General features: G+C 41.6%; 1 protein-coding gene across 1 annotated transcript; it reads right to left on the reverse strand.

Annotated features, from left to right (window-relative positions):
* Nucleotides 1-302: 302 nt before the first annotated feature.
* On the reverse strand, nt 303-5,994 carry LOC123397978 (importin subunit beta-1-like). The gene is made up of 3 exons (XM_045092487.1): nt 5,746-5,994; nt 2,507-4,933; nt 303-1,352 (listed from the first exon to the last, which is right to left on the reverse strand). Exons 2-3 carry the CDS (start codon nt 4,924-4,926, stop codon nt 1,154-1,156), a joined length of 2,619 nt encoding a protein of 872 aa, XP_044948422.1. The 5' UTR covers nt 4,927-4,933; nt 5,746-5,994; the 3' UTR covers nt 303-1,153.
* Nucleotides 5,995-16,838: the final 10,844 nt, after the last annotated feature.

Raw genomic sequence — 16,838 nt, forward strand, 5'->3', positions numbered from 1 at the left:
ACCATCTCCCGGGGTCGCCACCCCGACATCCCGTGCCGGCGAGCCACCACCCCAGAAGTACCCGACGACCTCCCCAACGCCATCAAACCTTCAGCAGCAGGGGGCCGCTGCCACCGCGGCAGCGGCGACGGGAGGGAGCTTCAGCCGGAGGCAGAGTCGCCTGGGGCAGCGACAGCGACATGGGGAAGGGAAAGTTATGGTTCGCTTTTGATAAGCTGCCGACTAGAGTACCTACAAGAGTTGTGGCCAAATGCTCAATAATTTATCAATCATTCAAGCACATGAAAAGGCAAAATTCATGGCATTGAACACATGCATCATCGTATTCTCGTATACACAGCCAATGATATGACGTGTCTGGTAGGAGGCAGAGTTCCACAAAATAATACAGTTCCTGTAATAAACAAATACAACTCGACAGCTGCCCCCCGAACAAAACCACTCCAAGAGCTACAATTGTTCTTTTCCACCCGCCAGCACAAGCTTCAAAGAAGCTGAAATGGAACAGCAGCATAGATGACCAAAAAAAAGAGCGCAATCACGCACTGCTCCGACAACACCTTGAAATAAACAGACACAACCGCATGCCGTCTCAGTTTTTAACCAAAAGAACCCTTACAAAACAGTCTGGGATGAATGCAAAACAATGCAAATGCGAAAGGAAAAAAAAACTACCGGCTCAGGAGGAACATGTCCCACATGGTGAAGTTGGACACCCTGAGTAGTACAAAAATAATCCTGTGACAATGCCCGCGAGCCCCTTATGCATAATGGATGAATAAGCAATCGGGCCTTTTAATGAGTGACCATATGACCAAAGTTCGATGCATGCAATGGATGCAAGGTAAAGCGAGAGCACCCAGACCATAAGCATGGATGCCACGCCGACGGACCATTGGTAACGCAGGCAACAATGGAAGCTCCTGGATTCCCTTTTTAGAGAAGTTAGCAGGTGGCCAACTTAACCCTCTTTTCCGCAGAAGTGAAAAAGGCTGGGTTGACACATGTACTGATGCATGAGTTAGTGAGGACCCTCCGACTCTGCTTTGAGGATGTTCGACTTCTCCAAAGAGCAGGTCTAGACATGATGCAACCGAAGACCTGGACTCGACTCGTGGATGGATGCATATGCAGACTCAAGACAAATGTCACGTCAACCCGAAACCGCACGGCTGATTGCAATCCTTGCCCAGTCAGCTGATTCTTTGACCAAAGGATCATCAGATGATAAGCACTCATCCAAAAATTGCTTGCTTGATGTGGATTGATTGATCAAAGGACCAGCATTGACGCCCAATGTGTCTGCAAGATCTCCTAAGACACCTATTGCAGTCTTCATCACAGAATCATCCCTGAAATGGTGAGATAATTATAAAAAGATTAGTGTGCTGAACTATGAGTCGCATTGCGCTGAAATATAGGTCCAGTATTGTGATAACACTTCACTCTCGGTGCTCATAGTCACAAAAATGAGATCATATGGGAGTGGCATTGGTTGGCTGAGAGGCTTCGTGAGAGAGATTCTATTCTGGCAATAGTGTAAGATGTATGTAAGTGTGATGACACACTATACAAACTGGATTTGGCCCTTTAACTCTTAGTGGCGATTTGAACGCAAACAAAATACATCCATAAAACAAACAAAAAAGACCAAGCTTTAGTCCATGCACAGCAAGAAATCCAAAATTAGTTATTACGCCCATTAGTAAATGAAAACCAACACTACAATCTAATGTAGCAGTCATAATCAGAAGTTCACCAACAGAGAAGCTCTGCAAGGCTTAGCTTGACCAAGCATGATACCTAAATCACATTAAAATTATCCTGTTCTATTCAAGATTCTGCCATATTGTTAGAACTGTAGGCCTGTGACGGACTACATGGATTTAACATGTCAACTATACCCACATTTTGGAGTACATTGCTTATACAGTTATACGTGTATGATTGAGAAACGCCTAGTTTCATCAAAGCCGATAGAAAGCAATATTTATTCTATACAACTCGCTTCCAAAATATTCATATTTTCCTTCAGTGTTAGCTAGGAGTTAATGCGCTGCAGGCAACCGTGCGCGCAAACACTGAGACAAACGAGGCCTATTCTTGTTGGCCAATTCGGCAATTTAGTGAAAAACTAAAATGTATTTAGTGAAGCATATCAATAGCCCAATAATGGGGATTGCAACTAATGAAGTTTTGAAAGTAAGGGTACCGAGTGAATTGTGAATTTTCAGTGGCATATGATACAACCGGTACACTGGTACTTATTCAGTACCACATAAGAAATTATCCATTTTCAGAAGAAAAAAAAATAGCTTAAGCATACATCCTTATATATTTTTAAAAGCTGAGTACAAGTGAGCATTTGCCTACCATACAAGGAAAAATGTCTAATTATTATAATCTATCTATCTGTTAGTATGAGTTTCCTAATTTGAGCATTCAGAAAGCAGGAAATATAGATAATGTAAATAAGGGAGCAATGAAGGAATTCTGGACGACTTACATATCCTTTCCATTATGAAGGGCATCAAGGAACTGAAGAATATGTGGAGCATACGGCATGAGTAACTGTGTCTTAGGGGAACTCTTGAATCCTTGAAGAATACCAGAGTAGGCCTCCAAGATGCCATTTCTTAATTGATTGGTGTAGTCAAGCATTTCATCATCAGTTGCAGTTGTGTGCGCCGACAAATCTGCTGCACTTTGTAGCATGGGCATGGCATAGATCAAATACTTCTCGAAGTTCTCTCCAATTGCCAGTGCAATATCACCGAAGCATGAGAATATAGGTGGTTTTACAGATCTGTGCAACTGATTGCTGGATAGATCCTTCAGGAGCTGGGTCATGATGCCATCACAGTAGGGCAAAATTTTGTCCTCCAGTGCCCTGCACAAGTCGCCCACAACACCCACCGTAATGGCACATACCTGATACTCTTCAAAGTTCTGAAGTCCCATTTCCAAATACTGATAGAATTGTGCCATGTACTTCGCAAAGTTCGAACCGGCTGCATATGCCAGTGCACCGATAGCAAGCATAGCCTCCTCATGCACCGTGGCATTTCGGCAAGCAAAAACTCTCAAAAACAGATCCATCATCTGATCTGAATACTGTAAGAAGGCAAACTTTGTTGACTCCATCCCTCCCAACTTCTGGATAATAACCTGTAGGCAACCACAAAGAAGGCCCTGCAGATCGCTCCGCTTCTCCCTCTCATCAGTTGATAACTTCCCCGCTTCAAGTGTCTGATGGAGTTCCATCATAATAACAGGTACTAGCTGCATAACAATAGGAGCTGTCTCCTCAGTGGAGCACCTGACGACTTCATTTAGAGTCTCATAAGCTGCAGTACGCAGCCTGGATTCACCAGCATCCTCTCTATGACTGGTCACAAGAAGGCTCTGAACAATATCTTGAAAGAAAGGGGATAATGGTGACGCGGATCCAGCATCCACATAGCCTTGAGCAAGGAAATAGAGTGCCCCGCATGCCTTTTCCGCCACATTTGGGACATCCTTCATGCTTTGAAGCAGCACGGTAAGAATTTGCTGGCAGTTCTCAGCTGTAATGACGGGAGCAGTTTCAAGTGCAGAACCATGAAGAAACTCGAATATTCTTCCGAGGGTCCAAGCAGTTGTGTCCTTCACATGGTTATTTGGGTCCTTTACTAACGCAGACAGCATAAAATTCAAGGCGACATTAACTAGAGGAGTCAGTTTATCAGCTGATGGACCCTCCAAAATGGAACCAAAAGCATATGTTGCAGCTTCTCTGTGTCTCCATTCAGGTTTTGTTATGTTCTCCTCAACGAATGGCATCACGAGAGGAACAATATCATCCCCAACAGTCCTTGCCACCAGGCCCAAACAAGTACCCCCAGCCATTGCAAGATTCCAAGCACCTTCATCCAAATCTTGGTCATCCTCCTGTTTGAGGAGAGTCTCCAACAGCATTGGCACTAGGGCAGGAAGAGCTTGCTTGATAAAATAGTAGCAAGGAACATCAGAATCAGCTGTAAATTCACTGCTGTACTCGTCCAAAATGTCGATTTCCTCATCACATATGGAACTCCAGAATTCCATGGCCTGAAGTGCAACCGACTCCTCATCTCCCCTCACAGCCTTTGCAGTAATATTAAATATATCCTGCATGTATGTCGCCAGCTTATCGTAATAAGTAGACGAAATAGCCACCAAACACTCAAAGGCAGCCTGCCTTATCTTCACATCTGGTGACTGTGTTGCTTCACAGACAACTCTCATGATATAATCACGCTCCATGTCATTGGAGAAATTAACCTGAGCGAAGCCCAATGCATTATACAATGCCCGTGTGGCTGCAAGCCTCACTTCAGAGTTCCCTTCAGAAGCATTCATACCCTGAACAACAGCTGTAAGTATCTTGTTGACTTGGTCTTGGTCGACAGCTTCTGGAGAAACTTCCTCGCATAAATAGCCAAGTGTCTCGAGCGTTGCCTGCTTTACGTTTGGCTGTACCTGATGTATGTTTGATAGCAATGATCCTATAAGCTCGGGCCATTGCTTCTGAGGGATCTCAATGCTGGCAATCTTTGCGATGACTTGAGAAGATGTAGATCTGGCACTTGCAACAGGAGATGAGAGAGTTTGTAGCAACAACGCTTTCACTTGTGCCTTGACACCAGCATCCAGTGCCAGCCATCTCTGGAAAAGTTCATTCTTCCTGTGCTGCTCCTTTGCGTCCAGCGCATTCTTGAGGATCAAACCAGCCAACCTGCGGCTCTCCTCAGGTTTCTCGTTGTTGGCCAACTCACTTGAGAGGGAGAGCAAAAAACCTGGGAGGTTTTGCTCCTGAAACTGCTTGAGGCTTTCTTCAGCATGCTTTCTAATCGAGCCATCAGCAGATTGCGCACTCAAGAGTATTTGAGTAACATCCAACGACATGCTGACTCTGTAAACCCAAAATAGGAGAGTCAGATAGCTTCATGACATGAAAACTCCATGCATCATCAAAAATATAGAACCCTCTCAGATGTAAATTTTACAAGACAAAATAGAGTCCTCTTTTGGGTAAAGCCAAACCATACTATAAAATATTCTACAACTTACAGTTAATGAGACACGATCAGGATTGAGGAGAAACACTGATCTTTCTACAAGGAGGTAACTGCTGCCTAACGCAACCTCATCAGCAAGAAAGCAAACAGTGAACATGAATGGCAAAATTCTAAAGAGCTGTATAAAATCTGACAAGAGCATGACGACAATACTATTTTTACTTAGCACTGGGATTGTACAAAAATCTCACGGTGGCCTTCTTTTAAGGAAGACCTCATATTTCTACATGGAACCAGGTCCATGTGTAACACCTAAAGCATCTGCTAACAAGAACTGTATTATACACTATTTCATTGATAGAACTGCTTCACTCTACCGATGAACTAGCAATTTCTTCCTTAATCTAGATCGCTCAGGCATAAGTGGATACTGCACAAAAAACAGACAAACTTCCAGTGGTTACCCAGTGAATACTAACACAAAAATAGAGCAATATGAGCTCTCAGCCAATTCTACGATTTACAGTTTCAACGTGGGCATCAGATCTAAGTATGCATCAGATCCGCCTTAACATGCAGAAAACCACAACAGATCTGCCTGGAAGTTCTACCCTATGCGTGCTACCTACTTCCTCGCAACAAGAGGAGAGCGGAACAAGGATAGATGGGGAGAGACAGAGGGCGGAGGTGCGCTTCCTCGTCCTACCTTCTTGCTGGCTGCTGAGATGGGGAGGTAGTTGGCGACGACGGGTGTGACGGAGCTGGACGGCGCGACGGAGCTTCAGACGTCCAAGGTCGCGGGATGGAGCCGAGGCGGTAGCTCTGCGATTGGGCGACGGGGCGAGCCCTGCGATTGGGCGGCGCGGGAGCTCCGCGATTCGGCGACGGCGGTGAGGGAGCCTGCGAGAGGAGGAGGGGAGAGGGGAGGGAGGAAATCTGGGGAAAAGAAAAAGGAAAAAAGGGGTTTTCTTTGGCGTGCTGGGAGCAAGTTGCGCCCGGGGGGAGGGGTTCCTGGCCGTCGGATCCGCGCCGGACGGCGGTGATGTGGGAAGCGGGTTTGATTGGATGGGATTAGTTTTTGCTTCTCTTGGCTCGTTTATTTGGGTTTGGACGCTACCTGGCAGTTGCTTTCCATCCACGATTTTAAAAAGAGAAGGGAGAGAGAGTCGTGGCTTCTCACGAGACAATTTGGCCAGTTAATCTCATAGTCGGATTTCATCGGTAGTGCATTGATTGTTCCTGTTTTTTTAAGAAAAAAAACATAAACTAAACCGTGTAGCTACTCCCTCCATCATAGTTTATCAGTCCGACACGTGTACTTAAATCATCAATTCGACCAACTTAATGATAATCATATATTACAAAAAAATATCATTAAAAACTTTAGACGCTCTATTTTCTAATGATATATTTTTTATATTAAACAATAGATTTAATATAAGTCAAATTAACGACCTAGGTACACGTGTGTGTCTTTTAAACTATGACGGAGGTAGTATTAAACATTTCTTCTTTTTAAACAGATGTTTAGTTTTAGTAATAAATTATGCTATATAGCAGTACTAACGTGATCAAGCTTAGTACCCTTGTCCACTATGTAGTTCAGACAATAAAATGATAGAGAGTGGACACTAAAAAAATGATAGAAAGTGTGTTCTGATTTTATTTACCCAATTTTCGTCGGATAAAGTATTCAAGATGTATAAATAGATCATCGCTTTTGTTGCCTGTCATTTAACTAAAATTATTTTGGTTTAGTTGATTATGTAATCGTCTATTCTATCATGTCTTTTGGTCACCTAGGTCCATATCAACCATACATATATGTGGGTTGTTATCCGTGTGAGGGCAACAATACGGGTGGATGCACCTCTGCATGGGTCTTGCCATGTGTGAATCCATTTTTCATCATGTGTAAGGATGTTTTTGGTAGTTTGCATGAAGCCCAATCAAACTTGTGCAGTGCAATTTTGGTTCGTTTGATCGCGTGCCTTCCACCAAAATATTAGGCCGCTTGAACCATTTGTGGTTCTCGGTTCCTCATGAGTTGATTTGTACATCCATGAATATTTTTTATAAACAAAAAAATTTGGTAAAATCCCTATAAACCATAATTTTAATCCGCACGAACCTTAAAACACCTATGGGTATTGGTTTGAAGGAACAATTGAATCCACCCATTCCAGCGCGTCCGGGCCAAGCAATGCAATCAAGCGTACATGGGTCGGTCTCGCTATTCGAGTTGGGTGCCCACAAATCCTATTTGTCGCACGCTGCGGCAAATAGTTGGGGTCAACCCGTTTACGTGGGTTTGTTCTTGGTTTGGGGAACCTTCCGAAAGATTCTGATCTGGTTCAAGTCTCTTTTTTTCCTTTTTTCCTAAGTTTTATTGGATTTTTTTATTTACTAGTTTACTAGCAAAAAGCCCGTGTGTTGTCACAGGAGATCAAAATAGCATGCATGCATAGTCTAATAAGACCTCCATAGGTTCATATCCTCTATTTCAGTACGGTAATACAAAGTTTACGATGTGATATTGTGATATTTTTGTTACCACCTGTATATTGTACAAAAATCATTTAACATGAGATACGCTTAATTGCGGACGAGCTCATGTACTAGATGTTACAAACAACGAAAGTGGGAACACTTGCAACGTGAAAAGAAAATTAGCCATAGCATGCGTCGTTTTCGGATAGCGGGGCAGGCGGAAGAAGAGATGAAGGGACGCGGTTGACTGAGCTAAGACAAGGGTGACTCTAGGAGGAGGCAAAGCCAACATCGAAAGGGGGAGACAAGAGTGTAGGAGAGACATGCATGGAGGAGGGACATGAAGAGTTTGATAAAATGGCACACATGTGATTGCACTCTTCTTTGTCTTTGCTAAAAATGCCACATATAGCTAATGTCGGCATGCTACAACAAAGATACATTATTGAAGTATAAATAAGCAACAAACCAACATAAAAAAGATTGGATAAATAGTATTTCCGAAACAAAGGGTGTGCCAATCATAGAATTTGTTTGACCTAAAAACCAGTCTAGGAGAAGATCGTCTATCTGAGAAAACCAAACATCAAGTCAGCTAGTGGAAAACCGTAGAGCAAACGATTGTAAGCAAGAAAGATAAAGAAACAAGACAAGTTATCCCTACAAGCAGTCATTGTGTGGCCTCTCTCGTCACCACCATTTTGCTCATCTACGTTCTCTGAACATATATTATCTACACAAAGTTGAGAGCTTTGGTAGAAACAAGAGAGCTTGTCATCTTAGCATCTAAAGAAAACTCTTCAAATCCTTCACAATTGCACATGTGCAGTTAACAATAATGTTAAAAGTTTGTCTTACATATAGGAAAATAAAGCTACAACCAGCAAATAAGCTAAGACTTAGAAGTTACAAATAGATCATTGACATTTTTCAAGTTGACGTAGTAGTTTAGCATTGCAACATCTGGTGAGTTTAGAAATTTATTCCACCAATCACAAAATATTGTATGATGAATCAAATACCAAAATTTTATTTGATTATAGTAGACTGCCTCTAGAAATAGTAGAACATGAGTACATGACTTCTTATGCCAAATCTGAAGAAATTGGGTCGATGTGACATTACCTGTTGAGCATGACAAACGTTGTCTCTGTTCGCCTCGACTAGGCCATCATGTCAAACGAAGACCCGTCAACAACCCTCACCATTACGTCTATATGCAATAAATGAACATGGTGAGATGAGTGGCATCTGTTGTATTGTTGGACAAATAACGACAACTCTAATACAAAACTGCTTTAAACTCCACCATGGATACAACAGAGGCATCTCATCACAAACTTTTCATTGTGTACACGTGCCCCTCGTCATGCTGGACGCCCACTACTACTCACTGCTGTATAGGTGCTCATGTCATGGTAGTTAGGTTGGTCGTGGAAATCAACCATCGATGATAACACATCTATTGTGGCGAGTGTTGGGTCACAACCGAGAGACGATGGCAAGCAGGTAGCATCAGCAAGCATGGAGACTTTGAAGGAAAGAAGGCGACTTGAGGGCCAGTGACCACCCTGGCATGGCACTGATCGTCGCTGCACTCAAGGATGTTTAGGATGCAAGGAGTGTGTGATCGCTGCCGACGAATTCATAATGCATTAATAATGTGTTTGGAGTTTGCATGAAGGCTTGCATGGCGCAATTTTGGCTTATTTGATAGTGTGTCTTATACCAAAAACCCAGGCATTGCTTTGGAGGAATGCTTGAATCAATCGTTTCAAGCAAACGAGGCCCAAGCATTGCAACTGAACGCACATGTGTGGGTGTGGCGATGCGAGCTAGGTGACCACAAATCCTATCTGTCGTGTGCTGCAACACGTAGTCGCTCGTTAATGCAATGAACCTAACACACACATTTAGCTGGGTGGCCTATTTAAGTAGGTTGTTCCTCGTTTGGGGAACCTTTTGAAAGATTCTGGCATGGTTTTGGTCCATTTTTTGTTTCCTCGTTTTCTTCATATTTTAAATTTTCTGTTTCCTAATTTATATTTCATATATCAAAATCATTAACAGCTTCAAAAAGTCCTCGTGTTTTTAAAAAATTGCTCACATTTTATAAAAAATATTTATCAATGAATGTTTAAAAACTTCAAAATTTTGTTCGGAATTCCAAAAGGTGTTCTCTGGTTAAAAAAATAAGATTTAAAAAAAATGTTCGTGTTTTCAAAAAAAGGGTTTGTTTGGTAAATGAAAATTTCAACATAGCCTTGATACGTCCCCAACATATCTATAATTTTTTATGGTTCCATGCTATTATCTTGTCAACTTTTGATGTTTTATATGCATGAATATGCTATTTTATATCTTTTTTGTGACTAACCTATTAACCCAGTGCCAAGTGCGAGCTTCTGTTTTTTCCGTGTTTTGACCTTTTTCAAAGAGGAATTTCAACGGAGTTCAAATGGAATAAAACTTTTGCGATGATTTTTTTGGACCAAAAGAGACCCCGAAGCTTTGGAAGAAGGCCAGAAGAGCCACGAGGGAATCACAAGCCCAGGAGGCACGACCCCCCCTAGGTCGCACCTACCAGGCTTGTGACCTCCTCGTGGGCCCAACCGACGTAATTCCACCGCCATAAATTCCTATAAATTCAGAAACCCCCAAAAAGAAACCTAGATCGGGAGTTCCGCCGCCGCAAGCCTGTGTAACCACCAAAAACCAATCTGGAGCCCGTTCCGGCACCCTGCCGGAGGGGGAATCCATCTCCGGTGGCCATCTTCATCATCCCGGCGATCTCCACGATGAGGAGGGAGTAGTTCTCCCTCAGGGCTGAGGGTATGTACAAGTAGCTATGTGTTTGATCTCTCTCTCTCTCGTGTCCTTGAGATGTCTTGATCTCGATGTACCGCAGGCTTTGCTACTATAGTTGGATCTTATGATGTTCTTCCCCCTCTCCCTTCTTGTAATGAATTGAGTTTTCCATTTGGAGTTATCTTATCAGATTGAGTCTTTAAGAACACTTGATGTATGTCTTGCACGTGTCTATCTGTGGTGACAATGGGATATTCATGTGAGTACTTGATGTATGTTTTGGTGATCAACTTGCGGGTTTTGTGACATCGGGAACCTATGCATATGGGTTGGCACACGTTTTGACTCTCCGGTAGAAACTTTGGGGCACTCTTTGAAGTTCTATGTGTTGGTTGAATAGATGATTCTGAGATTGTGTGATGCATATCGTATAATCATGCCCACGGATACTTGAGGTGACAATGGAGTATCTAGGTGACATTAGGGTCTTGGTTGATGTGTGTCTTAAGGTGTTATTCTAGTATGAACTCTATGATGGATCGAACGGAAAGAATAGCTTCGTGTTATTTTACTACGGACTCTTGAATAGATTGATCAGAAAGAATAACTTTGTGGTGGTTTCGTACCCGACAATAATCTCTTTGTTTGTTCTCCTCTATTAGTGACTTTGGAGTGACTCTTTGTTGCATGTTGAGGGCTATTTATATGATCCAATTATGTTATCATTGTTGAGAGAACTTCACTAGTGAAAGTATGAACCCTAGTCCTTGTTTCCACGCATTGCAATACCGTTCGTGCTCGCTTTTACTATTAGTTACCTTGCTGTTTTTGTAATTTCATATTACAAAAACCTATATCCACCATCCATATTGCACTTGTATCACCATCTCTTCGCCAAACTAGTGCACCTATACAACTTACCATTGTATTAGGTGTGTTGGGGACACAAGAGACTCTTTGTTATTTGGTTACAGGGTTGCTTGAGAGAGACCATCTTCATCCGACGCCTCCCGTGGATTGATAAACCTTAGGTCACCCACTTGAGGGAAAATTGCTACTGTCCTACAAACCTCTGCACTTGGAGGCCCAACAACGTCTACAAGGAGAAGGTTGTGTAGTAGACATCAAGCTCGTTTCTGGCGCCGTTGCCGGGGAGGCTAGGTAAGCGGCACTAACATCCCGTCAACAAAGCTCTTTTCTGGCGCCTTGCTGGGGAGGTTAGCGCTTGAAGGTATACCTTTAGATCTTGCAATTGAATCTTTTAGTCTCTTGTTTTATCACTAGTTTAGTCTATAAAATAAAACTATAAAAAATGGAATTAAGGCTGCCTCATATGCTCCATCTTTTCAACGTCTTTCGTGAAAATGATGGAAATGAAAATTGTGCTCAAGTTCTAAAAGAAGAATTACATTGAATGCTTGGCATAAAATATGTGAATGATGAGCATGATTGCAATGTTGTTAGTATGAATACTTTGAATACCCATTATGCTAATGATATGCAAATCCATAAGCTTGGGGATGCTATGTTTGATGAAGATGATCTTTTTAGTTCCCCCACTTTGAACGATCAAAATTATTATGATGAAAGCATGCCCCTATCTACGATGATTATTGTGATGATACTTATGCTATAAAGAAGAATGATAGTAAAACTTGTCACAATTATGAGTACCCTCTTACTGAACATTTCTCTTTTAATGCGGAAACAATTCGTAGTGTTCAAGTCTTTTACGATACCCCCACTACTATTGATGAGAATAAATTTCCTTATGTGGAGAGTAGTAAAATTTCTATGCTTGTAGGTCATGAAAAGAATGCTTTAGGTGATGGTTATATTGTTGAATTCATTCATGATGCTACTGAAAATTATTATGAGAGAGGATCATATGCTTCTACATATTGCAATAATATCAAGCTTCCTCTCCATGTGTTGAAATTTTTGAAGCTATGCTCGTTTTGCCTTCCTATGCTAGATGATTCTTGCTCCAATAAGTTGTTTGTTCACAAAATCCCTATGCATAGGAAGTGGGTTAGACTTAAATATGCTAGTCATATGCTCCATGATGCTTCCATTATGTTTCAATCCTTATCTTTTATGTGAGCATCATTGAAATCATCATGCCTAGCTTGAAAGGCATTAAAGAAAAGTGCTTGTTGGGAGACAACCCAATATGTATACTTACTGTTTTTGTGTGTTCACATGATTAATCTACTGTATTAATCATGTTTTATAGCTTTTATTTCAATAAAATGCCAAGTAAAGCCTTTATGATTAGTTTGGGTGATAGTTGTTTGATCATGCTGAAAAAGACAGAAACTTTGCGCTCGCGAAATCATTTCTAATTTCTATCCGGAGAGTGATTTTAGGTTGGTTATTTTTGCTGAGGATTGATATAAAAATTGCCTTAATTTTCATAATTGTTTCAGAATTTTTGGAAGTGCAGAAGTATGGTTAGCATTCAAATCATTACAGACTGTTCTGTTTTTTGACAGATTCTGTTTTCAATGGATTGTTTGCTTGTTTTGGTGTTTCCATAGATTATATTGAGTAATATATCTTGTGGAAATAGTAAGATACAGTAGGAATTGTGTGAAAATAATTATGAGTCTTGTTTTGACAGTACCCAAGTGATTGATTTGCTCGTTATCATACTAACCCATCTCACGAAGTTCCGTTAAGTTTTGTGTTGTGAAGTTTTCAAGTTTTGGGTAGAGTTTTAATGGACTATGGAAGAAGGAGTGGCAAGAGCCTAAGCTTGGGGATTCCCAAGGCACCACAAAGACATATTCAAGGACACCAAAGAGCCTAAGCTTGGGGATGCCCCGGAAAGGCATCCCCTCTTTCGTCTTCAATCCATCGGTAACTTTACTTGGGGCTATATTTTTATTCACCACATGATATGTGTTTTGCTTGGAGCGTCATGTATTATAGGAGTCTTTGCTTTTTGTTTTGTCGCAGTCATCCTTGCTGCACACCTTTTTGAGAGGGACATGCACTCATCGTGAATTTGCTAGAATACTCAATGAGCTTCACTTATATCTTTTGAGTTAGGCAATTTAGCTCGCATGTGTTTCACTTATATCTTTTGAGCTAGATAATTTTGCTCTAGTGCTTCACTTAAATCTTTTTATAGCAGGCGGTGTCATATTTTGTAGAAATAAAAACTCTCGATCTTCACTTATATCTTTTTGAGAGTACTCTCTCTAAGTAACTTGGTAATTGGCGTGTGCTATGGAATTAGTGCTAAATATGATAGGCATCCAAAGAGGATATAATAAAAACTTCCACATTCAAGCGCATTGATTAGTAAGAGAAGTTTGATTCCTCACAGTTAGTTTTGAGATATGGATATGGTAATATTAGAGTTATGTTAGTAGGGCGTTGTGAATCTAGAAATACTTGTGTTGAAGTTAGTGATTCCCGTAGCATGCACGTATGGTGAACCGCTATGTTAGGAAGTCGGAGCATAATTGATTTATTGATTGTCATCCTTTGTGTGGCGGTCGGGATCGTGCGATGGTTAACACCTACCAACCCTTCCCCTAGGAGTATGCGTTTAGCACTTTGTTTTGATTACTAATAAAAACTTTCGCAACAAGTATATGAGTTCTTCATGACTAATGTGAGTCCATGGTATAGATGCACTTTCACCTTCCACCACTGCTAGCCTCTCTAGTACCGCACAACTTTCGCCGGTGCACAAACCCACCATATACCTTCCTCAAAACAGCCACCATACCTACCTATTATGGCATTTTCATAGCCATTACGAGATATATTGCCATGCAACTCCCACCGTTCCGTCTCATGACATGTGTCGTCACTTTCATATTTCCATTGCATGATCGTAAGATAGCTAGCGAGATGTTTCAACGTCATACGCTAAGCTAGATCGTTGCACATCCCGGTACACTGCCGGAGGCATTTCCTATAGACTCATCATTGTTCTAAGTATTGAATTGTGAGTAAATAAAAGTGTGATGATCATCATTATTAGAGCATTGTCCCATGTGAGGAATAAAAAAAAGAGGCCAAAGATGACCACCAATTTTTTTTTAAAAAAGAGGCCAAAGATCCCAAACAAAAAAAATGATAGAAAAAGAGAGAAGAGACAATGCTACTATCCTTTTCCACACTTGTGCTTCAAAATAGCACCATGTTCTTCATGATAGAGAGTCTCTTGTTTTGTCACTTCCATATACTAGTGGGAATTTTCATTATATAACTTGGCTTGTATATTCCAATGATGGCCTTCCTCAAAATTGCCCTAGGTCTTCGTGAGCAAGCAAGTTGGTGCACACCCACTAGTTTTAATTTTGAGCTTTCGCACACTTATAGCTCTTGTGCATCCGTTTCTTGGCAATCCCTACTCATTCACATTGATATCTATTGATGGGCATCTCCATAGCCCATTGATACACCGAGTCAATGTGACCATCTCCTTCTTTTTGCCTCACAACCTCCACCACACTCTATTCCACCTATAGTGCTATATCCATGGCTCACGCTCATGTATTGCGTGAGAGTTGAAAAGGTTTGAGAAAGTAAGAGTGCAAAAACAATTACTTGGACAATACCGGGGTTGTGCATGATTTAAATTCGTTGTGTGGGGATGATGGAGCATAGCCAGACTATATGATTTTGTAGGGATAACTTTCTTTGGCCTTTTTACTTCAAAAGTTCATGATTACTTTGCTAGTATGCTTCAAGTATTATTGATAGTAAACTATTGTTTTGAATCTTACAGATCTGAACATTCATGCCACAAGAAAGAAGTTACAAATGACAAATATGTTAGGTAGCATTCCACATCAAAAATTCGGTCTTTATCACTTCCCTACTCGAGGACGAGCAGGAGGTAAGCTTGGGGATGCTTGATACGTCTCGAACGTATCTATAATTTTTGATGGTTCCATGCTATTATCTTGTCAACTTTGGATGTTTTATATGCATGAATATGCTATTTTATATCTTTTTTGGGACTAACCTATTAACTCAGTGCCAAGTACCAGTTTTTGTTTTTTCCGTGTTTTTGACCTTTTTCAGAGAGGAATTTCAATGGAGTCCAAATGGAATAAAACTTTCGCGATGATTTTTTTGGACCAAAAGATACGCTCGAAGCTTTGGAAGAAGGCCAAAAGAGCCAGGAGGGAGTCACAAGCCCAGGAGGCGCGACCCCCCTAGGCTGCACCTACCATGCTTGTGACCTCCTCGTGGGCCCAACCGACATAATTCCACCGCCATAAATTCCTATAAATTCATAAACCCCCAAAAAGAAACCTAGATCGGGAGTTCCGCCGCTGCAAGCCTCTATAGCCACCAAAAACCAATCTGGAGCCCATTCCGACACCCTGCCGGAGGGGGAATCCATCTCCGGTGGCCATATTCATCATCCCGGCGATCTCCATGACGAGGAGGGAGTAGTTCTCCCTCAGGGTCGAGGGTATGTACCAGTAGCTATGTGTTTGATCTCTCTCTCTCTCTCGTGTTCTTGAGATGTCTTGATCTTGATGTACCGCGGGCTTTGCTACTATAGTTGGATCTTATTATGTTCTTCCCCTCTCCCTTCTTGTAACGAATTGAGTTTTCCCTTTGGAGTTATCTTATCGGATTGAGTCTTTAAGAACACTTGATGTATGTCTTGCACGTGTCTATCTGTGGTGACAATGGGATATTCATGTGAGTACTTGATGTATGTTTTGGTGATCAACTTGCGGGTTTCGTGACATCGGTAACCTATGCATATGGGTTGGCACACGTTTTGACTCTCCGATAGAAACTTTGGGGCACTCTTTGAAGTTCTATTTGTTGGTTGAATAGATGATTCTGAGATTGTGTGATGCATATCGTATAATCATGCCCACGGATACTTGAGGTGACAATGGAGTATCTAGGTGACATTAGGGTCTTGGTTGATGTGTGTCTTAAGGTGTTATTCTAGTACGAACTCTATGATGGATCGAACGGAAAGAATAGCTTCGTGTTATTTTACTACGGACTCTTGAATAGATTAATGAGAAAGAATAACTTTGTGGTGGTTTCGTACCCGACAATAATCTCTTCGTTTGTTCTCCTCTATTAGTGACTTTGGAGTGACTCTTTGTTGCATGTTGAGGGCTAGTTATATGATCCAATTATGTTCTCATTGTTGAGAGAACTTCACTAGTGAAAGTATGAACCCTAGGCCTTGTTTCCACGCATTGCAATACCGTTCGTGCTCGCTTTTACTATTAGTTACCTTGCTGTTTTTGTAATTTCAGATTACAGAAACCTATATCCACCATCCATATTGCACTTGTATCACCATCTCTTCGCCGAGCTAGTGCACCTATACAACTTACCATTGTATTGGGTGTGTTGGGGACACAAGAGACTCTTTGTTATTTGGTTGCAGGGTTGCTTGAGAGAGACCATCTTCATCCTACGCCTCCTGCGGATTGATAAACCTTAGGTCACCCACTTGAGGGAAAATTGCTATTGTCCTACAAACCTCTGCAC

This window comes from Hordeum vulgare, chromosome 5H (assembly GCF_904849725.1).
Source record: "Hordeum vulgare subsp. vulgare chromosome 5H, MorexV3_pseudomolecules_assembly, whole genome shotgun sequence".
In the NCBI taxonomy this organism is placed as follows: Eukaryota; Viridiplantae; Streptophyta; class Magnoliopsida; order Poales; family Poaceae; genus Hordeum; species Hordeum vulgare.